The following is a 26552-nucleotide window of genomic DNA, read 5'->3' as shown; positions in this document are numbered from 1 at the left end:
CTGATTATCTGATTGTGACCAGACCGCACCACATTCTCTCGACTTAATCCACTGCTTGCCAGTATTTCGTTTTTCAGTGATGTATTTCCTCATCATATTTAGTTTTTGCGTTTCTGCCCTCAACAATTGTTTCATACAAATTGATATGGCACTCGCTCTCTGAAAAAAAAAACAAACACAACATTTGACATGTAAAGTAGAATGAACACTTTTTGATGCATGGGTTTAAACTGTTTGTTGGACAACAGTGGTAGGACTCCCCCGACAGCAGCCCCTGGTTTTAAATCAGTCTGTCCACCTTCCAACGTTCCGGTCGTGCCTCATGTCATGTCGTCATATCCGTGTATTGGGTTTGGAACGTCGGTGCTCATGCAAGCAGGCCTAAACGCTTCACCTTGGCCGAGAGGAAAGAGTGAATGATGAAGACAATGGTCTTGGGACAGGCATGAAGATCCAGATGCTGTAGGGAGAGAAAATGGAATGAAAGCAAAGTGAATGGAGGAAGGAATGAACTGAATGCAAAAGAAGGAAGAGAAAATACAAGTGAAAAATAGGGTACAGAGTGGTACGGTGAGAAAAACCGTACGGAGGTGGGCAGAGTCTTTACAAAATAGTCCGTTGAATATTTCATCCAAAAGAATGGAGTCAAAAGAGAATAACTATGAGCTCACTGTGTATACAGACCTGTGATCTGGAATGAAAGTGAAAGAGAAAGACTACTTGAATTGAGAGAGAATAAAAGAACAGGACAGAAGAAGCAGTGCGTTCAAAAACGTATGAAGAGTTACGTATGTTCAGAAGAAAACTTAGAACTAAAGACGAGAAAAGGGGAGAAGAAAGGAAGAGGAAGGTAGGACTGAAAGAGAGAAAGAGAGATGGGAAAAAAAAGGGTGCTCTTACAATCTCAGCCTCCGGGCCTCCAAAGTCAAGGAACATCATGCGCACTCCGTCGTCGGAGGACATGCGGAGACGCTCAAACGGCTGCTGCAAAAGAATGTGTCTCCTCACACCTGCCTCCTCGGTGAACAGAGTAAAACCGTTCTCTATGTGCACACTGAGCATGCATGACTGACCGTTCCAACTGCATGCTGCAGGACAGAGAGAGAGAGAGAGAGAGAGAGAGAGAGAGAGAGAATGGGGCTATAAGGAACATTTTCCACACGCTTACACCGAGAAACATTTGAAAATTCAGCATATAAAATCATTATTTGTCGAGTACCAGAAATCTGTCACCTGTAATAACGCTATAGCAACCTGACCTCATCAAATTCATCATTAAAAACCTTGAAACTTACGTGAACACCTCGATCCTTGATTCTTTACAGAGTATATAACAATAACCTTTTCTGTTAAAATTCTGTTTCATATTTTTACAATTCAGTGAAGTTGCATGGCATCTGTTGTCTCTAATATTACCTTGTCTGTACACCGATACAGGAATCCATATGTAGTGATTTATTACACTTTTGCAGTAGTTGAAAATGAGTGACCTTGGTGACAAAGTACGCAAACCATTCACTTGAGAAAAAGTACAAAATGATTCGCCTCCACATGTACTTGAGTGTCCTTAATATGATTTATTATGGCTGTAATGTTCCTATTTAAATTTTTCTACCAAGATTCTTTTCTTGAATCAACTCAGTTTATATAAAAAAGACTCTAATGTTACTCTTAGCACATTAATCTATTAATAGAATGGTATGAATTAGTCTTATTTTAAAAGTAAGATATTTGACTTTGAAATGTAGTGAAGTTTAAATGAAAATACTTCAGGACAGTACGGATACGCGAAAAAGCTACTAATTTCCTTCGTTGCTGAACACCACTGCTGACAAAGGAAGAATTTTCTTCCCATTTACATTTGTTTCAGATAATCAACTAATTTAAATATTAGTAAAAGATAACACAAGTGAACACAACATGCAGATTTTATACAATAACTGGTTGGGTCACCCTTCGCGTTTGCGATAACTTGCAGTGAGTCTGTTGTTACAGTGCTGTGGAGGAATTTTGGTCACTCATCTACGCAGAATTGTTGTAATTCAGCCACATTGGAGGGTATTTCAGCATGAACCGCCTTTTTAAGGTCGTGCCACAACATCTCAATAGGATTCAGGTCAGGACTTTGACTAGGCCACTCCAAAGTCTTCATTTTGTTGTTCTTTAGCCATTCAGAGGTGGACTTACTGGTGTGTTTTGGATCATTATCCTGCTGCAGAACCCAAGTTCGCTTTAGCTTGAAGTCACAAACAGATGGCCGGATATTCTCCTTTAGGATTTTTTGGTAAACAGCAGAATTCATGGTTTCATTTATCAAAGTAAGTCTTTCAGGTCCTGAAGCAGCGAAACCATACCCCAAACCATGCCCCAGACCATCACAATACCACCACCATATTCTACTGTTGGTATGTTCTTTTTTGAAACGCGGTGTTACTTTTACACCAGACGTAATTGGACACACACCTTCCAAAAAGTTCAACTATTGTCTCGTCAGTCCACAGAGTATTTTCCCAAAAGTCTTGGGGAACATTAAGATGTTTTCTGGCAAAACTGAGACGAGCCTTTATGGGTGTGGCTAGAGAAATTGAACTCAGTTGTGATAAACCACAGTTTTAACCGAGGGTGCAAACACTTTTTCACACAGGGCCATGTAGTTTTGGATTTAGTTTTCCCTCAATAATAAAAACTGAATGTTGTGTTCACTTGTGTTAATTTTTACTAAAATTTTAATTAGTTTGATGATCTCAAACATTAAAGTGTGACAAACATGCAAATAAATAAGAAATAACACTTTTTTACACCACTGTAGAAAAGGAGAGTGCAACACACAGCATAACCAGCAGAGGGCGGCACAATGCTGTTCTGACCTGCAACTGTATTCAGCTTTTCACACACTTGTTGGGTGGTCTTTATTAACATGCATTATTAGTGTTTTTCTAGCAACATGACAAAGTTTTTTACATTCTACTCTCAGTATGCACTTGTTTTTATGATGTTTTATACTTTAATACGTTGATTTCTGTTATAATGCTGGCACTATAAGGAATTTTAATACAGAGTTAAGGTGTGAAAGTGTAATAAATGTACCTGTAGTGACTTCCTGGATGAGCTCAGCAGCACTGTGACAGCCTTCCACCAAGAGGTGGCTCCAAGTGGAAAGTTCTTTGGCAGTGTCCACTCGGAACAGGTGGGTCTCCACACCATGCTTAGTGCCTAAACGCAGGCCGAATGTTAAATCACAGTCCTGTCCTGATGAACTTTTTCCAGGCCCAGAATGAACAAGCCTACATGAGACAGACCGAGAATGGGATATGGCAAAATGCATCTGCTTTACAGATTGTTTACTCCGATATATTTACTGTAGCACAAACTACCGGGGGTAAAAACAAAATTACAAGAAGCATCAATGAATCACATAAAACTTGGCATAAAAAAAGAAAAAAATTTAATGAGAATGAGAAACAAAAATATCTTCAAATTGCAACACATACTTCCTAGTTAGCCTGTATATATCTAGTTTCACACACACACACACACACACACACACACACACACACACACACACACACACACACACACACAAAACCATTCTCAATTTCTGTCATGCTTTTATTTATAAGCATTTACTATAATTATTTTATTTATTATTGGATGTGAAATTAATAAATGCTTACGAATGCTTACTGGTACACTTTTTTTTCCCTCCTTGCATAATTGTCCCAATGGCCACAGTGAACTGAGTTTATATTAAAGAACAGCAGAGTGGAGCTTTCAGCATCACTACAACGTCTAATATTATTTACATATTGCAAAATATTGAACTGAGAAATTCAATGTTTTGTGAATTATATACTATTTATAGAAGATGGCACCAGTCCAATACGCCAGGGTCAGTCCCGAGCCAATACCAGCAAACATTGTGGATGGGATATCAGAGAAACATATCCTGTAACGAACAGCAAAGATTGGAATTTGGTTTGAAAAGGAAAAGCATTCTTGTGACTGGAACAGTTTGTACTGTATACAGAGATATACATAGATGTATTTCTTTCGGCTCCTCCTATTAGGGGTCGCCACAGCGGATCATCCACATGTTTAATTTGGCACGTTTTAATTATCATATACAGCACTACAGACTGTAGATTTTGGATTTTGTTGATGCTGGTGGTACATTCTAGTGTATATGTTGTTGCTATGAAATAATAGTTCAGTTTTAGGTGTCTAAGTTTTGAGTTTAATGTATTGCCCAAAATACTCCTATAATGTTACAACCCCTCAGCTACCAAATTTATATTTATTATATATTTTAAAATAAAAGTTGTTTTGAGTGAAAAAGACTTTTTTAAGCATATCTAACAATGCTTTTTTGGCATATCTAACAGCTGATACTCTAAGTTTTAGTATTTGTATCAGAATCTGAAAAGAAACTGAAAAATCTACATGGTATCCTGTACAGGATCACATGGAACGGAGTTTAAATTCGAGTTTCCGGCAGGAGCGTATTAAGTGGCGGACCGCAAGTTTGTTTAGTCTCCCCCTCGCACCTTGAGTGCATTTTTTAAAATGCTTACTATTAATAAAACTTTCTTTCGGCTTCTCCCACTAGGGGTCGCCACAGCGGATCATCCGCATGTTTGATTTGATGTTTTTACGCTGGATGCCCTTCCTAACGCAACCCTCCCCATTTATCCGGGCTTGGGACCAGCACTAAGAGTGGCTGGGGTTGGTTCCCTGACCGGGGATTGAACTCGGGCCGCAGCGGTGAGAGCGCCGCATCCTAACCACTAGACCACCAAGGGACCTGCTTACTATTAATAAAGGTGTAAAAAAAAAGAAACTAGAGTTAGCGCAGTGTCACCGTGGCTACTCGCTCTGTACCGGAAAATAGTTTTTCACATGCATGAAAACGCTAAAGATCCATAGCGCTAGCCAGGAAGTGGCTCGTGGGTAACGTTATGTCCAGCTTCAAAACTTTTCTTTAAAGGATGAAAATCCTGACAATTCTGCATATCGGAGGAGTAAATGAATGAAGGATGGATTTAATTGGTGGCAATTTAATTGATTACTCAATTTTATCAATATAATAAAAAATTGTATTGCGTTCCTTTGATTAGATTTTTTTAAATATTAAATATTATATATATATTATTTAACCAAGCATGCATTTTATTTAAAATTATTACAAAAATGAAAACTGTTGATGTTCTCAATAATAATAATCTGCGATAATTAAAAAAAACTAATAACTGAACAAATTATTTGTATTAAAAAGCAATTTTATGTTTTGCATTTCTTTTTCCCTAACTGTACAGAAATTGAACTGCACCGTGAGTTAATAGCGATGTACGTACCAAACCGCGATTTTTGTGTACCGCCACACCCCTACTAAATAGTGCCAATGGCTTAATCTCGTTTCTCTTATTTCCTTCCACTGAAATAATGATCTTACTCCCAAGCTTTCTGCAGGTTGTTCCCACGTGGGTATAAGTGCATGATTTTGTATTATATATGGATGCCACCACACTATGTTTTCTGTGTGATGGAAGTGATCATAACTCTTAGTTTGTGTGTCTCTCTGTGTACCTGGTGGTAATGAGGGGATGGTTCTTGTCTGGGCTATTAAGACTCTCTCTGCTCTCAGGGAAAGAGCTGTACAGGAACAGATCGCAGTTTGTTAGCACTGCCAGTATCGGCTTCTCGGATCCCTGCGCACACACAAACACTTAATATTCAGCTGGATTATTCACCTCATGCACATAAAATTGATTCTAATTAATAAAACACACACACACACACACACACACACACACACACACACACACACACACACCTGTTCTATTATCCAGCCCATGTGTGTAATGTCCATGCCTGGCTGCAAGGCTCTGAGGCTGTCTTTAGCTGTAGGGAGAAGTGCAGCACAGCCTGATTGGATAGCATTATACCAGGACTGGGCCATTGCAGGATCCTTTGCCCTCAGAAATGCAGACTGCTTCCTGTCAGCTGACACCACCTCAAAATATCTACACACACACACACATGGATAGGAGGAAGAGAACAAACAAATTACAAAACGACATGATGCAGAAGGAGGGGAGGTTTTTCTAAATGAAAAGCAAATATTAATAGTTATTAAGAATATTGATTCAGTACATATTCTTCTTCACACCCTGATGAAGAGGCAAAATAAATTTGCACTCTTCTCTCTATTTGTACGTGTGCGTGCTCTGTCTGTAGTGAGTTTTACCTGTCCTCGGTGTCTGGTGGACATTGTTTGCGGGTAACGTGGCACATTTTCAGCGGGATGGTTCTGGTCTCCTTCATGACTGGCTCGACATGCTTCTGCGGTGTGGAAGGAGGAGAGTCCAGGAGAGAAGGAGTGCCCGAAGAGGCGTTCTTAAAAAACGTAGACATCTCTTTTATGTATTTCACTACAAAGTGAGATAAAAGGAGAATGACTGAATGGTTAATAAGAGGTAAGAATGCAACACAATCTGAGCACCATTTATTAAAATAATAATTAATACATATTGACTGTGATTTAACCATTTTCAATAAACTGCAGGGTTAGTTGTTAAGAATTTATCAGCTGCCTTTAACAGCATTTCTGGGGTTTTGAGGCGGCACTGTGTAGTCCTTTAAACAACTTTCTTAGCCACAGCAACAGTTTTGGTCTACTTTCTACAAGCTTTAATGTACCTACAGGGAGTGCAGTGGACTTTCTACATGCACTGCATGTGTATGTTGTCCTGAACCCATTGTCAATGATTGGTTTCTGACTACAGAGCTAATGCTAACTGGGAATTATACATTAGTTGGAGAAGTATTCTACAGTGGCCGAGAAGTGAAAAACTCATTAACAAATCTGAAAACAAAATAACAAATGCAAAAACAAAACAACAAATTCAAAAACAAATTCAAAAACCAATTAACAAATCCGAAAACACAACGACAAAATTCAGACAAACTGGAAAAGGTAGGTATAGTTTGTGAATGGAAGCTTACCGATCAGTGGACAAGACACCTGTCATTCACATGTATATCTTGAATGACAGGTGTCTCGTCCAATGATCTGTAAGTTTCCATTCACAAACTATACCTACCTTTTCCGGTTTGTCTGAATCGTTGCACGAAACACATTAACAAATCACAAATCCAAAGACACAACGACAATTCAAACGACAACCGGAAAATGTAGGTATAGTTTGTGAATGAAAACTTACCGATCATTGGACGAGACACATCAGATTTGTTAATGTGTTTTGCACTTCTCGGCCACCGTAGTATTCACATCACTGTTGCATGCTAATATCAGTGCCTCAAACTCATCACCTTTCTATTACCAGACCCCATGGTGTAGGTTAAATGTGGGATAAAATAGTGTAACTGTAGTATTAATATACCGTAATGTTGAGAAAACGTTAATAATTAGTGCTGTTTTGCAAACTGGTGAATTTGTAAATATGATTGGTCAAAAGAGGATTAATGTTCCATAACAATGCAGCTCTCACAGTATGTTCATTCTAATATGTTATTCATTTAGGAACGAGATTAACATATTAAACTGTAATGTTTTTCATAACTATATATTACATTTACATATGTAAATTTACATGAACAGTTTCATTGGTCTTATATTAACATATTAGACCTATAAACGATTTTCTTTTTAATTATTTAAAGCCGTCTGCACAGTCAGGGCGTTGTGAGTGAGACATAAAGCTGTAACTTTCAGTATTTAATTACAGAAGGGTCTTTAGAATTAAGGGATCTTCATGATTTGAGCATTTTTGCCTAACTTCAAGTAAGTAAAAGAGAAAAAGCTGCTGGAGTAATGATGTTGTTTATAGCTGTAATAGCATAAGTGATAACAGGAATCATGGGTGCCCTTCAACATCCTAGAAAGATAAATGGAAAAAAAAGTAGAATGTGCTGTTTATTTCTAAATAGAAATTTGTTCGCATTCTCAAATCGCAAGCGAATTAAAACTGTTGTTTCATCATTATTCAGTAGCCATGACACATTATTCTGTACTATTGTACACCAGACACTTCAGCACAAAATAAATGCTGCTTGCTACATGAATAATATCTGCCAATGACAAACACAAGTGGACCCTAGAGGACCTTCAGTACCTCATCCTTACAGTTCACGGCTCTGATCATCTGAAATAATTAAGTCTTTAGTCTTTTATGTCATCTCTCTCTCTATCTCTCTCTCTCCATCAACAACTCTCACACAGACATACATGCACACACACACACACACACACACACACACACACACACACACACACACACACACACACACACACTCACACGTAGTGAGAGAATATTTATAGCAGGCGCCACTAAGGGCCACAGCAGATCAGATTTCAGTCAGTGTTGGGACTGAGGTCTCTGAGAGTGTGTCTGTGAACAGCAGTTCCTCGGCACATGAAAAGTTCAGCCTCTAACTCACACACACACACACACACACACACACACTGAGTCACCGAGTCAGCACATAGACCAAGTAGTGGGGCACACACTACTGTGTTGAGATCACAGTACACAACCAACACTTGTGCAAAAAAGTTAATCACACCCACACCCTTTTAGCACTTACACACACAGCTAAAGCTGCACTTTCCCATACAGCTAGCATTCCCCCCCCAAAAAAAGTATGCCTGCCATGGAATTTCTGCATGGTGGTAATCTCTTAGTAAACAGTAATCATATCCAACAAAAGGATCCTGACAGTCACAGACACGAGGTAGAGAGTATTTCTGTGTGTATTTTTGGAAACAGGGATTTTGCCGGTACAAAAGCCTCTTAGGACTTGATATTAAATGACCTTTTGTGAAATTAAAGAGACCAGGCGATGCCACAAGTTGGAGAGCACACTCTATCCTCTTCAGAGAGAGTGATGAAAAAGCACAATTTCAAGCTGGTGGTAGGGTTTGGGAAACAAAACAAAGCAAAGCTCAGTGACTTAAACGTAAAGACTTTTTAATATCATTTTAATAATGTTCACGTCTTTAATGCATAAGGTGGAATTAAAGTTCACAACGTCTACAATACAACGACAGCCATTTTGTTATCCAGACTACCACGTGGCCTCTGAGACTTATGTGCAAAATTGATAACACCCAGATGGTGGTAGTATTTTGTTAGTGCAAGTCCCTGCATGTAGTTGTTCCCACCTTCCATGGATTTCACTGGTGTTTTATAATGCCAAGTCAAGAAATAAGCATGAAGAAGGTGAACTATCAGAAACTTGATCTTGGTACATGAGTAGGTCACCACCATTGCTGCACATTAACACTTTTTTTTTTTTACAGAGAAAAAAAATGAAAAGTGTTTGAAAATACAATCAAATTTTAGACGAGTTTCAATTAGCATCAGCAGCAATCGAATCAGAGATGAGAGGTAATAAAGTACAAATGCTTCATTACTGTAATAGATTTGTGCAGAGGGTGGGCGGGCGCTGGATAGAACCTGAAATTTCCGTCCCGTGCAGGTCTCTACTGCAAACAGCTTCAGAGATTACCTTTAGATTTAACCTTTAGAGTTACCCTTATTCTCTTATCTGCTCCTCTGACTAATGACATCCTTGTCACTTACTTATATTGGATGGTCTCCTTTAGGCAAAATCATATTGATGCCACGTTCTTAACAATTTCTTTCAAACAACAGATTAAATGTTGTGTCTGATGTTCAACTTTTTTTAAATATTATTTTATAACCAAACTCTGTCTTTTCCAGAACTTTTTCCTGTATTCTCGAACAAATTTCAACAAATGTATATTTCTACTGAGATCATATTAAACTTTGAATTGCACACAGAAAGGGTCCTAGAGAATGTGCAATTTTTAGGCTACTGAATAATGGATTTTAGCATGGATTTTAGATTCTAAACTTGAAATTAAAATATTTCAATAATTTAGCAGTGATTTATTGTATTATATTATAAAACTAATGGAATACCACTGTAAATGTGCCAATAAATAAGTGATGATATGTCAGGGGTATAAAAAAGAAACTGGAGTTAGCGCAGTGTCACTGTGGCTACTCACTCTGTACCAGAAATAAGATTTCTTTTGTGCATACATGTAAACTCTAGAAAATTTCATAGCACTAGCATTATCCGCTAACTAGGAAGTGGCTAGCGGCTAAACAGAAAGTGGCTAGTGGCTAAACAGAAAGTGGCTAGTGGCTAACGTTAACGCTATGGATTCTTTAGTGTTTTATGTCCAGCTTCAAGAATTTCTCTTAAAAGTAGAAAATCCTGACAACTTCACATATCAAAGGAGTGAATGAATGAAGGATGGAAGGAATGAAGACATTTGGTAAAGTATTCTGAAATAAGCAGAACAGTTAAGTAGATAATAAGTAGATTTGTGATTTAATTGATAGCTCAATTTAATCAATATAATATTTTTTTTATTGCATTCATCTGATTTGTTTTATTTTATTTTATAAAATATATAATATAATTGTATATTATATTTAAAATTATTTAAAACGTGTAGACTGTTGATGTTCACAAATAAACTGTTATTAAAAAATTACAAGCAATTTTATGTTTGTATGTTTGTATTTCTTTCTCCTAACCTTTTAAAATTTGTTTACCATTTTACCCTAATATATATATATATATATATATATATATATATATATATATATATATATATATATATATATATATATATATATATATACAGTGGAACCTCGGTTACGAATGCCCCGGCATACGTATAATTCAGGTTACGAATCGCAGTTCATCAAAATTTTGCCCTGGTTACGAACAATATATCGGGATACGAACGTCGCTCACCAAAAATCGCAGGCAAGTTAGTTGTTTTGCTCTATCCACGCAGCTCGTCACATCAGTTAGCGTCCTGTGTCCCTAGCGAGAGCATCGTGTTACTTATCCGCTTGAACTTTTCCGGCAGAAGCGTAACAACTCGTTAGTTGATGCTCGTGGAATGATGAGATGGACAACATTAGCCGATGCATAACCACTTTACTTGTTTTTATGAAGATAGATTAGCAGGGTTACAGTCTTTTCCGAAGTACAATACCCATAATGAATTTCACTCTGGACTTCAATACCAACTGATAGTAGCCTTAAAGAAACAGCTCTCATTTTCCTCTAATGCAACAATTGTCTCAGCGTTCGTGTTAATAACACTGTCTTTAATATTCTATAATATAATATATAATAATATATAATAATATAATATAATAAGATTCTCCTTCCAAACAATAACTCTCCCTCCTCCCCCTTCTACGAACGTCGTCTCCTGCAGCGAGTCTTCTCAAAGGGAAAGTACCCGGTAAAGATCTTTTCCTCTTTTGTATGTTTTTATGTGGTATGATTTTAATATAACATGTTAAAAGTAAATAATATTAGTGAATATTGGCTTTATTTTTATTTAAGTAATATTTTTGGTTGTCCAGAACAAATTACCGAAGTTTCTGTTCATTATTATGGGGAAATTTGTATCGGGATACGAACTTTTTAGGTTACGAATAAAGTACCGGAACGAATTAAATTCGTAACCCGAGGTTCCACTGTATATATATATATATATATATATATATATATATATATATATATGTAACCTTGACAGTCGATAGTTCACGACTTTTCATTAAAATCTGATAGTTCACGGGAAGCCGTGAGAGGCTCGAAAGTTCAGAGTAACATTTCAAAACTTTAACTTATTTTTTCCTAATAAATTACATAAAAATGTTTGAAAACTATTTTATTATTGTATTATTCATTTAAAGTAGTAAATAAAACATTTGACAAGTAATTCACAATTTTTGTTCTGTATAAATGTGTATTGTTCATTATATGGTAAGTACACAGATAAGATAGGATAACATAATTAAAATGTATGTGGAATACAGCTCTAGCCTCCTACTGCTGTTAGCAGTTTTGCCTTAATCAATAAAATTATAGGAGCACATTTTTTATTAAAATGATCTAAACAACTTCATTTATAATTAAGAGGATTATGTAGGAACTTGGAAGTAAGGGAACAATGCAGGGAGGAAAAGCTGCGGAATTCCCCAATAAAACAGAGACCAAATGAAACTAATAATAGCATACACTAAAGTAAACTACTGAACTTCTTTTCAAACTGAATTACTACTGTATTGAAATCTAGGGAATGTGAGAGGCCTCCTTAAACCTTCAACATTCAACTAAAGCTTTAAAGCTTTCATGAATCTTCTGGAAGTTTAATTCCTAAAAGTCTGAACACAAAGGAGGTAAAGAGTGATATGTGGGTATACTGTGGTTTAAGAACAGTGATTCTTCAGATTTTTCTTATTGGTCAGTGTTTCCATTGGAGTTGTTTATCTTGCTGCCTCATTGGACAAACATAAGACTGGGTTGCCAAGTCAAAGTCAAAGGCGTCCTATCCCAGTGTTCTTCTGCTCGCTGGTTGCCGTGGGAGCTTCTGGAATGCGCCTGATTGGCTACTCAATGACTCCTGAAGCATGTTTGGCTCTGTAAAGTCTCTGTTAGGCCAGGAATGTCCCTCAGAATGCCCCCGCAAAAATGTACCAATAAGAATAAACACACACATATACACACACACACACACACACACACACACACACACACACACACACACACACACACACAAAGGCAGCAACATCACTGCTGACAAGGGTACAAATTAAGCACTGTTTCTCATTTGCACGGATAATAGGCTCTGAACAGTTTTAATCACATATGCAAGACGCAACAATTTGAAACCATATAAAAATGTGAGCTTGTGTAAACATTGTGTGAAAGTGTAAATGTTGTGTGTGTTGTGTGTGTGTGTGTGTGTGTGTGTGTGTCAGGACATAATTTTACTTTTAAACTGATGCTATTGTTTCTGTGGGGATAAGGGCTTATGTGGTTTAGTTTGTTGCAACCTCCAGAGATCAGGCGAGGAAATTAGCAGAATAACTAGCAGAACTCAATTTACATAAGATCCCCTTATCGGCAATGTCTCACATGAGCTCATTAAACGAGTGGCCCACTGCCAGAGAGAACCATGCTTTTTGGAATCCGACTCTTTGGATCATTTATTATAAGTACGAGCTAGCACATTCTGATGATACAGCACAAAAGGCCATAATGGCTAATGGTGTTAATTTAGTTAAGTGTGAAACTTCAGTTAAGTGAGAAAAAATCAAGTCCTGACTTGGAGAGCAACCAACCTTTTGAAAGAAATAAAGACCGTATTGTACAATCTATTCACATCTCTGTTAGCATTAAATGTAAAAGGACCAACCTGACAATTTGGATTCTAGGCCAAATTTAATAAAAATATCTGGAAATCCTTCTCAGGAAAAGAGAAAAATGGATTATTACACACACACACACACACACACACACACACACACACACACACACATATATATATATATTCTGTGGTTTCCTTGTTCCTTGAGAATATGAAATATTTTGAAGACCTGACCGCGAGTATTTTAAAATATCAACCATAATAATATTAAGAAGAAGAAGAAGAAATGTTTAATTTTCTGTGAAACGGTATTAGGCGTAGCTTCAGTGTAAAACTATACTGTGCCCTGCGGTTCACTGTGACTCCCAAAAATCATTTGAAGTCTGTTCATGAAATCTAATAAATGTGCATTTAATACATCATGGTCATATTTGCTGTCTAAATTTTCTTCATGTGGTGGTGGTCAAAGGTTATACTACAGGAGTTGGCCTCTATCTGTCTGCCCATGTAAACTCTATAGGTGAATGGATTTACAAATGTACATGTATACTGTACATATTTAAGCACTACCAAAAACCATACACTAGCACTTTTCCCATTTGATTCTGCCTTTGTTTAAATATATATTTATTTATAAAAAAAAGTGTGCTATAATTCCTCTCAGCATCGTTTTCAGGCTGAAGGAGTGTTAAGTTTGTAATCTTGTGAACTAGTATTGATTTATTCATTGATAGAGACGCAAAGCACTTTCGTATGCCGCTCTGGATAAGGGCATCTGCTAAATGCTGTAAATGTAAATGTAACATGGCTGTAATTTTCCTTAGGCATAAGGCTGTAGGTAAGCTTCAGAACACCAGCTTTTATACAAACATACTAAAACATGATAATTCAATACTGAGTAACTGACATAGATACAATATGGACATGATTTTGCTTTTCTTCTTGTCTTTTTTTTATATTTTTTATTTATCAGGAAAAATTGTTAGGATAAATGCTAGATAGGGTGCTAAAACATTAACTCCTGCCCAATCAAATAAATTGATCAGAACTAACATGTGTACAAATTACAACATTAGTATTTACGGTTCCGTTAAATTGTACATAATAATAATAATAATAATGAAAAATGTTTAAATTCTTTTCTGAAAGTCGTAGCTCAGAGGTTAAGATGTTGCACTTCTGATCAGAAGATTGTGAGTTTAAATTCAAGCACCACCAAGATGGTGCTCCTGGGCCCTAGAGCAAGGCCCTTAACACTTAACTGCTCAGTTGTATAAATAAGAATACCAGTTGTAATTTACTCTGGATAAGAACGGCTACCAAATGCCTTAAAAGTATATGTAAACTTGCATCAAACTCTTTTATGTTTTGGATATGTTTGCTTGTTGTAGAAATCGAATTTAAACTGACTTAAATTGAAAATGTCTCCGCTGCATGGCACTGTTTACTATACTTCGATAGTATTAATAATGAGAATTTAACCATTCCCTCTTTCAGTTTGTCAGGCATTATTTTCAGGTTGTAAAATGCGCTCAATTTCACATGCACTCAGATCAGATATTTTATTATATAATGAATATATATAAAGAAACATCTGTGAAGTTGTAATAGTTTTCGCAATACGCAGGTATCCTGCATAAGAACCATTACGATTGTGAATTATGAAGTGTCAAACATGATTTTAAACAAATCAGATTGTCGTGTAAAGTTTGTGTAGTTCCGTCAATGTGAATTATTGCCAAACATCAATTTGAAGTGCTTCACTAAAGCAGGCACTTGTCTAATGAAAGAGCAAATTTGATATCTTGAGGCAGTGAGGGAAATTAGAATGATTAAAGCGGGACTACATTAAGCCTGGCTTCACCAGTCTGCATAGTGAGGTCCTTCTATGTGTTAAGATAGTGCTGGTATTTTTGGACAGAATTGTCTTTTCTCAGGGTGGTATTATATGAGCTTCCACATGGTGCTGTTAAATTGAGAACAAATGACGCACAGCCAAATGAGATTATTATTATTTTTTTTTGTAATATTGTATTAATGTGAAGTAAAATGCAAGTCCTTTCATGGTTTTACTATTTACATTTCAGAATACTGTTGATCTTCTTGCCTGCTCCTGCTGGAAATGCATGACAATTTTTACATCCCCATCTTCATATTCCTCTTACCTTTGCAGCTCTTTGCTACACAGATGGCAGGCACCACACTTCTTTGCCAATGCTGCTGATTTTAAAGGTATTTACATGTATGAATTTCTGTTAGTTGTTTTTAAAAACGTGGTAATAGCTGACGTCGTAATTAATTCGATATGCATCACCCAAGTAGCTGCCTTAGTAGTCAACCACCAGTAAAACCACAAACAGGGAAAGTTGATGTGATGGAAGTTGGAAAACTTGCCAACCAACCGCATAAGAGCAACTCCATGATTCATCAGACCAGGCGATGTTTTTTTCCAGTTTTTATCTGTCCAGTTAATGACGCTACTGTGCCTCTGCTTTCTGTTCTTGGCTGACAAAAGTGAAACCCAATATAATGTCTAATGTTGTAGCCAATCTGCCTCAAGTCTCTGCGTGTTCTGAGATACATTCTGAGATTTTCTGCTCATCGCAATTGTATAAAAGTGGTCAACTGAATCACTCTAGAATTCTTTTCACCAAAACACCAGTCTGATTTGACCATTCTTATCAACAAGGCATTTCTGTCTACAGATTTCTGGGTGTTTTCTGTTTGAAAATCTCAGGAGATCAGCATCATACCAGCCCTTCTGGCACCAACAACTATGCCACAATCAAAACCTCTTAGATTTTCCCCATTGTGATGTAAACATTGCCCATATCTGCGTGGTTTTATGCATTACACTGCCATACCATTGCACAAATCCTGTATTTACGTTGTATTAAAGTCTCTGTGAGAGTAACTCACGGAATAAAGAACTGAAATATTCTTACCTAACTCGCTACAGGCGGGAAACTATCACAATATAATGTCCTTTAGCTCTTAAAAATCAGAATAACTTTAAATCACAGAAATTTTAACAGCATGGGAAGCAGAACTGAGCTTGGATGGGCTTGGATTTCACTCACAAGCTCTGGCTTCTATATGATGCCCAGAAGGACTGGTGTGTAGGACATGAAGAAATGGAAGCCTAAGGGAGCATTTGTTCGTGAGTAATGGAGTTTAAGATGCGCGAAAATAGCTGGTTTCCAATGCAGCTTTTTTCACCATACAAGAGTGAGAAAAGACCATAATTCACAGATACACAAATACACACACATGAACACACCAGACTGGTAGTGCTTGGCTGTTCCTATCTGTGTAAGTTTATTTAGTTTATTATAACTGTGAGAAAATTAGCCTGCTTCATTCTCTCTCTCTCTCTCTCTCTCTCTCTCTCTCTCTCTCTCTCTCTCTCTCTTTCTCTCTCTCTCTTTCTCTCACTCTCACTCTCACACACACACACTTTCCTTAATTACTCATTGCCCCTTTCTGCAACACTGTTCCTACTTAATTATCAATTAGTGGACTTGCTATCTCTATTTCTCAGGGATACAATAATTGTTTTCCTCTGTTCTCTCTATCGGTCTTGGAAAAGGACCGGGTGGACAGTGAATGTTCGCACACAGACATTACACACACCTTTATAGTTGCACTATTCCACTTCTAAGAGCCTTGTTACAGAAGCTAAAATGCTGATATGGCACTTCACAGCACTTATCATATCCAATAACTCCTGAATCTTTATTCTATCATTCCATCTATTTGGCAGTATCTCTCCCACAGTTTCTGAATTCATCTATTTTGAACATCCTCGCTACTAGCACGCCATTGAACAACGATCATTAACACATCATATGGCGTCCAAGCCGTTCTCAATGATTTATTATAGAACAAATGTTGCGCTGCGATCTGGCAACCTGCCTTGGCCGCAAATCCACAGCTCTGGTGTGCTTTGCTTCTCACATTGATTTACTCACTGAACCCATGCCTGAGCTTGATGTCTTCTGGATGAGATAGAAAGCTAAACTGAGAAAGCAGTAGTAGTGTTTAGGACATGGCTCGCTCTCAGCACACTGTCCAAAGTGTTTCGTTTGTTTAGCCCTGAGGACAATGACAGATTGTTGTATGACCATATGCACGACCACATGTCTGTTTATAATGACGGTGGTAAGAATTAACAGTGTTAACTGTGGTAGAGCGTATGCGTGTGTGTGTGTGTGTGTGTGTGTGTGTGTGTGTGTGTGTGTGTGTGTGTGGGAAGGTGTGGGAGTGTATTTTTTTCCTGTGTGCGGGGGCGAGGCTGGGATGAGGTCATCGCCAGAGACCAGCTGTAGCTTTATGATATCATCTGCACTATTTTATGCCTACATTCACCTGACCTTGCTTTGTGTAGCCTGTTGGCTCCAACGGCAGAACATTACTCACATGGAACCTTAAATTCACTTGCAAAATTAAACGTAACCGCAAATCCTAGAAAGAGTACCGTGTGATTTATTGTAGAACGTCATACCTCCTTACTCATTTCCCATTTCTCTAGCACTCTTGAAATCCGGTAGGTTTAATATCACATCAAAGAAGGCGGTATTTTTTTAGAAATGGAGCTGTCTATAGACAGTTCAGCACTTTAAATTACAATTGAGCATAATAGAAAGTTGAATGGAATGCATAGACCTTGTCCAGTATTGCAGCTCTGTCTTAAAGATATGATGATGCACTGTGAAAACTCACAAACAAATTTTTAACTCAGTAATTCTTCAACTTTGGGCTGCTGATCAGCAGTTTCATCCAAAATCCCAAGTAAAAGAACATCCTGAGTTCATGCTGATCTCAGTGTTTACTAGATTTCATACTCATCCCTGCTTCTGTTGCATTTGGGTGTGCGAAGGTACAATTTTTCAGCCTCACTTAAGATCACATTTCCTGTTTAGCATCAACCAAAAGTGCAAATGTACATTGTTATATGGCCAAAAATATTGGGACACCTGACTTTTCTATCCGTATGTGATTCTTCCCCAAACTGTAACCACAAAGTTGGAGGCACTCAGGTCTATAGGATGTTTTTCACTTGAACTGAGGAGACCCAATTCTGATCCAGCATGACAGCACAATTGAAGCTCCTAGACGATATGATTTACATGGGTTGAAGTTAAAGATCTAAAGTGGCCTGCTATAGAGCTCTGACCTCAACCCTATTGAACACCTTCGGGATGAATCGCTTTACATCAGTACCTGAATTTCCTAAATCCTGGTGGGGGATTGAGCACGAATCTCCACAACCACACTCCAAAATCGAGTAGAACACCTTCCTAGAACTATGGAGGTTATATATAGAGGTTATTATGAAGGGGAAGTAAATGTGGAATGGGATGTTCAATAAGCACATAAGAATCTTATGTTTGAGTAATATGTAGTTTCACTGTGGAAATGAACAAAGTGCAGCTAAATATGTATATCTGAAGACGTATAAATAAATAACAAGTCCATGGCCAGTGAATACGTGGCAACTCATAATTATGTAATTTCACCCTCCAAGTATCAAGCTGCATGTTTTGTTAGCAATGAGCTAGATAAACATGATGCGCCTCAAAACATCAAACTGTACATTCGGCGTTATGAAAGCTGAGATGTCTGTATGCTAAATGATTTCAAGATTTCATAACATATTCAAATGTAAGAAATGCTACTTTGTATACTGTCATGCTGTGAGCAGACATTTTGACATAATGTCACTTGCTGATTTCAAAGCTGAAGATTCTGAGTTATGGGTTTTTACTTTTTACAGCATCAGATCTATGATTTCTTACCCTCCAAGATGACTTCTTTCCCTGTCTTTTTCAGAGCTTGTACGGCTTCATCATGAGTAGCTTCTCGCAGATCGCATCCGTTGACAGATAAAATGGCGTCACCGACATACAAAGCCTCAGTCTGGTCTGCGGCGAGTCCTTTAAAGATCTTAGAAATCAGGATGGGCATCTTGTTCTCTTTACCACCTGAAAGATAGTAAATAAAAAAATAGTCACATTTAATTCACTGCCATACTGTTGATTTGTATTTTTACAGAACAATTATATTTCAAAAGGCCTGCAGAATTATATGATATTTCACACTGGAAGTAAAGCTGAAACAGAAACTGAAAACCAAATTAAGTTGTCTAAGTTTGAAACAAATAACCAAAGCATGGAACTCCATATTTCTCTCAAAAAGTAATACCGTATTTTCCGGACTATAAGCCGCTACTTTTTCCCCACGCTTTGAACCCCGCGGCTTAAACAATGAAGCGGCTAATTTGTGGATTTTTCCTGGGTTTTTCCCGGTTTCACAAGCTTCAAGCCAAAAATCTGAGCCCCATAACATTAGACCAATGAAATTGCCGAACGGGTTCAGGTGAACCAATGAAATTCTTTATATTAAATCAGATGCTCTCCCACTGAATCGGGCCGCAGCACATCATAAATATGGATGATGTTCCTCTGACGTTTGACCTGCCGCTCACTCGGACTGTCAGCAGGAAATGCAAAATATTCGTCACGCTGAAAACAACCGGGAGTGAAAAAACACACTTCACCTGTGTTCTGAGCTGCACGGCATCGGGAGAAAAAATTCACCGATGGTGATTTTTAAACGCACGACGATGCCAAAAGTAAAATTGTAATTTACACAGAATGCACAGAAGACTAAGGTTTACAACTCATCTTAAACCAGACATCAACATTTCATTATTACATCTCACTTCGCTAGGCCAGACGTACAAGACATTCCGCCCTTTCTCAAACTTAACTGATGTAAGCGTAACCATCACATCAGCTTCCACTATAAACATTTTGCTTATGAGTTGTGTTGTAGAGCCCTTGAACTTCATTGCCATTTAAAAATAAAAAAAAAACCAAAATAAAATGGATTATTATCACTTTTGTTTGCACATGGGTATAATGTATTTTCTAATGAATTGTGGTTGTTCAACATTACAAAGTAGAAATGAAAAAGTAATTTATACCATAGTGATGCTGACCACTAGTGCATTTACTGAAGTGGAACGAATAAACGATCACAACACCGAAACACCATCCACGTTCGATGCACTCCCGTGATAATAAATGTTATATTATATCTTTGCACTTCCTGAGATCATAAAAATGCCACTTTTACTTATGTCTCTCATGATTCTAAAAAACAAACTTAGATAGCGAATTTAAACACATTTTATTTAATCCGACATACTGTAGCACACTACTGCCAGCATTTCCGGTAATAGTGAAATCAATTAAATCTTAGTTTCGGGATCTTGTGTGGTTTCTTGAATTGATGGATGACATGAATTCTTGAAGGTTATCAATTATTTTCAGTAGAAGTACAGTGCTTATTTTTCTAACATACATGAATTGTATGGCAGCTCTTAGGCTTTCGATAACACACAATAATATCTAACCAACTAACTAACTACACAATTGAGATCGGCTTATACAGTATGTTATAAACACAACAAATGTGGCTATGTAACAATATTTATGATGAGAAGAACCCTTTATTTCTTACATACAGTAAAATTATTTTCTTTGAGCAAATGATATGGTGCACCTAAAGCAGAAAGGTTTCAGGGCAGCAGCAGTTTGAACCCCTGACCTTCTTATCAATACCCGAGAGTCTTAGACCAATGAGTCACCACTGCCCCGGTTGAAGTCTTGGGTAAAAGAAGATTGTCTACCAAATATGGTAAAAGAAAAGGGCTATGTTTGTTAGAATGCACAGCTTTTACATAAGGCCATTTCCTAAACATTGCATTTATATTCAAAATTGTTTCAGACTGCCTGTTGTTACTGACATATTGAATTGAATACCGGAAAGAGGTCATGACCAGAAAAAAATGTCCTGATCCCAATTTTGTGCAAGAAATTCACTCTCAGCAGGCTTCCCAATTGCTGCAACCGGAAGTGAGCATTGTAGCGTCCTGGCAGCATATGTTAATGGCCCAGGAGACCAACGAGCCCCAAAATGAAGAGAAATATGTACATTCTCTTAGGGCACAATCATGATTTTTACAAAATTCTAGCCTGTCATACAGAGCAAGTGACTAATGTGCAATAATATTGCAGAAAGAAAAGGAGCAGTAAGGTAGAATCTTCACCCACCGTATTGTATAAATAATTCGGAAATTTCAATGCTAAAATTTGTGTTGCGTGCATACAATGTACTATATTTCTTCATGCAATATGCTAGATAAAGCTAAATATTTATTTAAGTCATTTCACACCAGCTTGATTTTTTTTTTCCGCATTTGGCACTTGGTTTCTTGGCGCTAGGTAATATGACCGGCTCTCGAGCTGATTCTACAGTATTCCCATTAAATGCTTCCACTGCAAGAGGTAGCTCTTTGGGAATAATTTCGAAATCCAGCCAAACATTCGCTCCTCAGGAAATTAATAATGTTGATGAGAGCAGATTAAATCATGCTAATTCTCAGCCCCCGTCTCACCCGCTAGCTCCTGGAATGGATTTATGAGGGTTGGAAGAAGGTTAGATGCTAATGTCTCCATCTGTGTCTATTTAATGGCCCTGTTTAAGGAGGGGTTTCAGATAATTCTAATAAATACTACATGTAATACACCAGTGGTTGCAAGATCATGTTGAGTGTATCCCAGAGTGCATTTTTAAAGAGACTCCAATATTTGGTGACTGAACACATCAAATTAAATGTGAAAACTAGAAAGTTTTTATCAGATTTTCGAAGAAATGCATTGCATGCAATGTATAAGTTGTGCTAGGTAAAAAAAGAAAAAAGTACATCTCAGAATATGTAATTTCATTACACTGACCACTTTCCTATATCAGATGTCCTCTACCTTCCAGTGAATTACGCTGAACACTCTGACAATGAGAATTATGCTCGGTTTGATCCTTGCGTTAGAGCATGCTCCAAAACAAATACATAGATCTTCTTCAGTACAGAAAGGTTATGCCTGCAGTATATCTTCAGAGGAAGCATCTTTAAATCATTTTCAATGAACATTGGGTTGCCACTGCGACTGGTCTCAAGGGTTTCTGAATATCAGACATCCATCTGGTGATGCTGGAGGAAGCAAAAAATGCCCTTGAGTTTTGCCTTGTGAAGCACTACATGGAAAACAAGGTTTACACATTTACCCAATGGACCAACAACGATACTTTAGAAAATCTTACTTAAAAACCTTTAAAAACCTGCAAATATTCTTTTCACACATTCAAATTGCAACGGTTCTTGTTTTCATATACACTCAACGGTCACTGTTCATTTACACAGTTATCTAATGAGCCAATCATCTGTCAGCAGGTCAATGCATAAAATTATGCAGATTCAGGCCAAGAGCTTCAACTGATATTCACATCAAACATCAAAATGAAAAAACTCTTTGACCTTAACCATGGCATTGTTGTTGTTATCATCTGGTTTGAATATTTCAGAAATGTTCTGCTCTCCTGTGATTTTCACACACAGCAATCTGTAGAGTTTCTGCAGAATGGACAAGCCTTGTTGATAAGAAAAAATCACAGTCACATGAAAATAGAAAGATTGGCTTATTTGTTTAAAGGGTGTTTTCTGTATTTCGCACCACTCTATGTAAAGGGTAAAGACTGTTGTGTGTAAATATCTATGGAGATCAGCAGTTTCTAAACTCCTCAAACCAGCCCATATGATACCAGGAAGCAATGACAGGGTTAAAGTCCCGGAGACGTCATTCACAAGTTCTTCATTCTAACATTGTAAACATTAACTGATGCTCTTGACCTGTATCTGCATGTTTTTTATGCACTGGGCTGCTGCCATGTGAACGGCTAAATAGAGTACTGCATTTATATGATGATAAATGAAGATGAAGAACCCTACCTTTATTAGGGTTGATAAAGTGGACAATGAGCATATTTTTGTCAAAGCTATGCAGCATTGATTTCATTCACTGATTGTGATTTTGTGATTTTTGATTCAAATATAATTAGTAAAAACTGTGAATCAACCTATTATCACAGGAAAAGTATAATTTCCACAATTTCTGGTTTGGATCAATTGTGGGATGTGTACAAATATCACCCCAAATAAATGGTAGGATTTTATGTAATTCTGCTGCAATTCTTATTACAATTTTTTTTTATTGCTTGTACAAGGTCCATATAGCTGAAAAAGTGTTTGTTTGCCACTCCATAGAATGTTTGTTTAGTATGTTGGGTATATTCGCATGATGAATAGATAGTAGACGTGGTAATACCGTATAATTGGGAATAAATGTCACTGTATATTGTGGCAACACAGTATCACATAGACATGATATATAGACCTGAATGATAAAAGCACATTTCAATGATAGAAATGTAGGAAAACATTTGGTATGTTTGTTCTGAAAATAAAATGCACTTGCTATTTTCTGTAATCATACCCACAAGTTGGTGGTCAAGCTGAAGACCTAGAGTGACAAACCTCTGCTTTATTTGGGTAGATACCAAAACAGTTGTATGTTTGAAAATGTGCCACAGCTATGTTTTGCCCTTCAGATCGCTCCCCATCGCTTTAAATAGGCACCATTCATAAAAGCCTAATTGCTGCACTTTTGAAATACTGTCGCTTTACTCCAATCATTCTGGCCCCATCTACTGATCCTTATTGAAGATCTTTGACCTTTAAAGACCTTCTAGATGGTTTGTTGTTGCCCTCAATTCCGTTGGCTAAATACCGATACTGATGGAAGGTTGGAACTGTGCCACTGGCTTAGATTTAGTTATGACCCTTTTAATGGATCTTTGTCACTCTACCAATCATTAGTTCACCCCTGTGCTTTTACATGCTACTTTTTAAACATGAACATGCTACTTTTACAAACTTACTCAAACTGTTTGGGCTTAAAATTGCCTCAATTGATCTGCAAATACATTTTTTTTTCAAATGAATTGTATTATGTACAGTATCGTACTGATGTTTTCTATGCTGTCGAGTATTATCCTACATTTTCAGTGGGGAGATCTTCCTGCACCGCTGCATATAACTTTCTCTGAAACATCCTGACCTTTGAAAAGAAGAATAGGGACATATTAGTCATTTATATACGTAATAAGAAGGAAGGGTTGACATTTAATATGCTGACAGAGAGAGGGGTAACTTCTTAGCTTATTGCCTTCATTAGAGGAAATGAAATGATATGTATGAAATGTCAGATTAAAAATCTGGGGGGGTGAACAGCACAAGGCAGAGCTGGATTAAAAGTATCAGGGTTTGCCTGAATAACTAAGCCAGTTATGTAACTTTTTATTCTGCTATGTTGTTCCCTGGTGACATCTGTGAAAAATGCACTGAAAAAGCACTGAGCATCTAATAAGCTTCTGCCTGGTTAACATTGGAAAACAAACCACAATTTAATGACATGTAGGGAAACTGCAAACCAGAATTACTGGGAGCTGGCAAAGGTATATAACCCGATGGAAATTCTTCTCAGTGGAAAATTTCAGATCATGGAACTCTTTCTTGGTTACACTTGGGGTTTCGACAAGAAAAAGCACAGCAGATCTGCTTACATCTGGCACTACAGTAAATGTAAAAATACAGCTGCACTTTAGACTCAATGCAAGGTCGTCTCTCTCTCTCTCTCTCTCTCTCGCTCTACCTAAAATAAATACCACCAAAACCCACCACTCCTCCTTGCTCTCGTTCCATAGCTTTCATTTCAAGCCAGTGACAACGCTGAGCATTGTGGGTAATTCTCTTGTCAGCTGTTGGCATTGGGGTGCAACTCCCTTCCCCCTCATACACACGTTCTGCCTCGACCCATTCTGACCTCCTCCTTAGTTATTGACACAAACAACCGCTCTCAGAGGAAAGGCCATTTCATTAATAAATGATTATATCTGAACCCAACAGAGTGGAGAGCATGAATCATGGTGTTCAAGCAAGACCAGACACTTCTTAATAAAACCCGAACAATTTCTCAAGGAATAGAACTCTTTCTTGACTCTTTCTTGGTCAGACACGAGTGAAACAGCTGCAATCCTGAGACATTCTCAAGGCACTATATTAAATATAGACATACAACTCCAACGTGTTTGTGGGTGTATGAGGAGGGGGTGTGTATGTATGTGTGTGTGTGTGTGTGTGTGTGTGTGTGTGTGTGTGTGTGTATATAATTTCTAAGTGTGTGTGAGGGCAAGGTTTGAGTTATCAGTCTATGCTCATTCATGCACCGAAAGTAAAATTATGCAAGTTGAGAAACATTTCAGAGCAAAGACTGCAACAAGCTGGGCTTCACAGCTGCTATAATATGCCAATAACTCAGCCATGAAACTACCCGCTTAAAGATATTATCATTAAATCTATTTCACGAGCCTGTTCCCAGTGTGGGTGTAATCCAGGGAGCTCTTAACACTCGCAGTTCTGAGTGCGGTGTAGAACTGGATGATTTGTGGATGACTTTTTTTTAGTCTTGAAATACAAGAGAGTCCTGGTTTGGACATGCGGATGGTTTCGCGATGGGAATGAGAGCATATAACGGGTTTATAACACTCCACTGAAGCGGATTATACCAGGAATAACCCAAATCTGTTGTAGTTCTGTGACAGTTTTTTTCCCGTGTTAACTATTGTTTAATATTCATCTGGATTGATATATGTAACTCTTCTATTAGTCCACAGTGATGAGTTTAGAGACATGTAGATAACAGAAAGTTCATATGGACTCGTAACTTTTTTTAGTACTACACAGCTTTAAATGTCAAGCATATGTATGTGGATGTGGATCAACTTTTTAGCTGTTTAATTCAATTCAGGAGAAGTTTATGATGTTGTAAAGTGTAAACTTAGTGGCTACCTTTAATGCTGATGCCGAGTCCTCCCACGTCCTGTTTGGTAACACGCACGGTTCTCTTCACGTTGCTGATGGAGTCCGGGACAGCGGGGGAGCTCAGGTGGCCCGGTTCTCCATTCACAGTACCGCCGGCGGCCGGCGTGCTTTTAGCCGCCTCAGCGCTCACCTCCCCCGGACTCAGAGTAAGCGTCTCACCGCTGAGTGTAGCCAACACCCGGCTCCAGCGCTCCGCGGCCAGGCGAACCTCGAGCAGTCCGCTTTTCGGAGCCTTCGCTGCGGCCGCCATGTTCCACACATTCCTGGAATACCGGCCTGCCAGAGTCCCGTAAAGAGATAGGGGTGGAGAGAGAGAGAGAGAGAGAGAGAGAGAGAGAGAGAGAGAGAGAGAGAGAGAGAGGAGGTGGAGTGGGGGTTGTTCCTTCCTCTCTCTCTCTCTCTCTCTCTCTCTCTCTTTCTCGTTGACTTTACATACTTTTCCCTTATTCAGTTGTTTAGGTGAATTATCAGTTCTTT

At 37.9% G+C, this 26552-nt stretch overlaps 1 protein-coding gene across 1 annotated transcript in view; it reads right to left on the bottom strand.

Annotated features, from left to right (window-relative positions):
* The window catches only part of snta1 (syntrophin, alpha 1), a 27397-nt gene extending 1002 nt beyond the window's left edge, over positions 1-26395 (bottom strand). Inside the window, exons 1-8 of the mRNA XM_046859469.1 lie at positions 26043-26395; positions 19030-19215; positions 6245-6428; positions 5831-6020; positions 5584-5705; positions 3088-3284; positions 901-1088; positions 1-460 (exon numbers count right to left, since the gene is read on the bottom strand). The exon at positions 1-460 is cut by the window's left edge and continues 1002 nt beyond it. Coding sequence (XP_046715425.1) covers positions 368-460; positions 901-1088; positions 3088-3284; positions 5584-5705; positions 5831-6020; positions 6245-6428; positions 19030-19215; positions 26043-26325 — 1443 coding nt within the window. The 5' untranslated portion in view covers positions 26326-26395 and the 3' untranslated portion in view covers positions 1-367. The remainder of the gene's footprint in view (positions 461-900; positions 1089-3087; positions 3285-5583; positions 5706-5830; positions 6021-6244; positions 6429-19029; positions 19216-26042) is intronic.
* Between the last annotated feature and the right edge of the window lie 157 nt (positions 26396-26552).

The sequence above is a fragment of the Silurus meridionalis genome, chromosome 1 (genome assembly GCF_014805685.1).
Source record: "Silurus meridionalis isolate SWU-2019-XX chromosome 1, ASM1480568v1, whole genome shotgun sequence".
In the NCBI taxonomy this organism is placed as follows: Eukaryota; Metazoa; Chordata; class Actinopteri; order Siluriformes; family Siluridae; genus Silurus; species Silurus meridionalis.
Note: the sequence above shows the minus strand (reverse complement) of the source record. Positions and strands in the feature narration are given on the sequence as shown.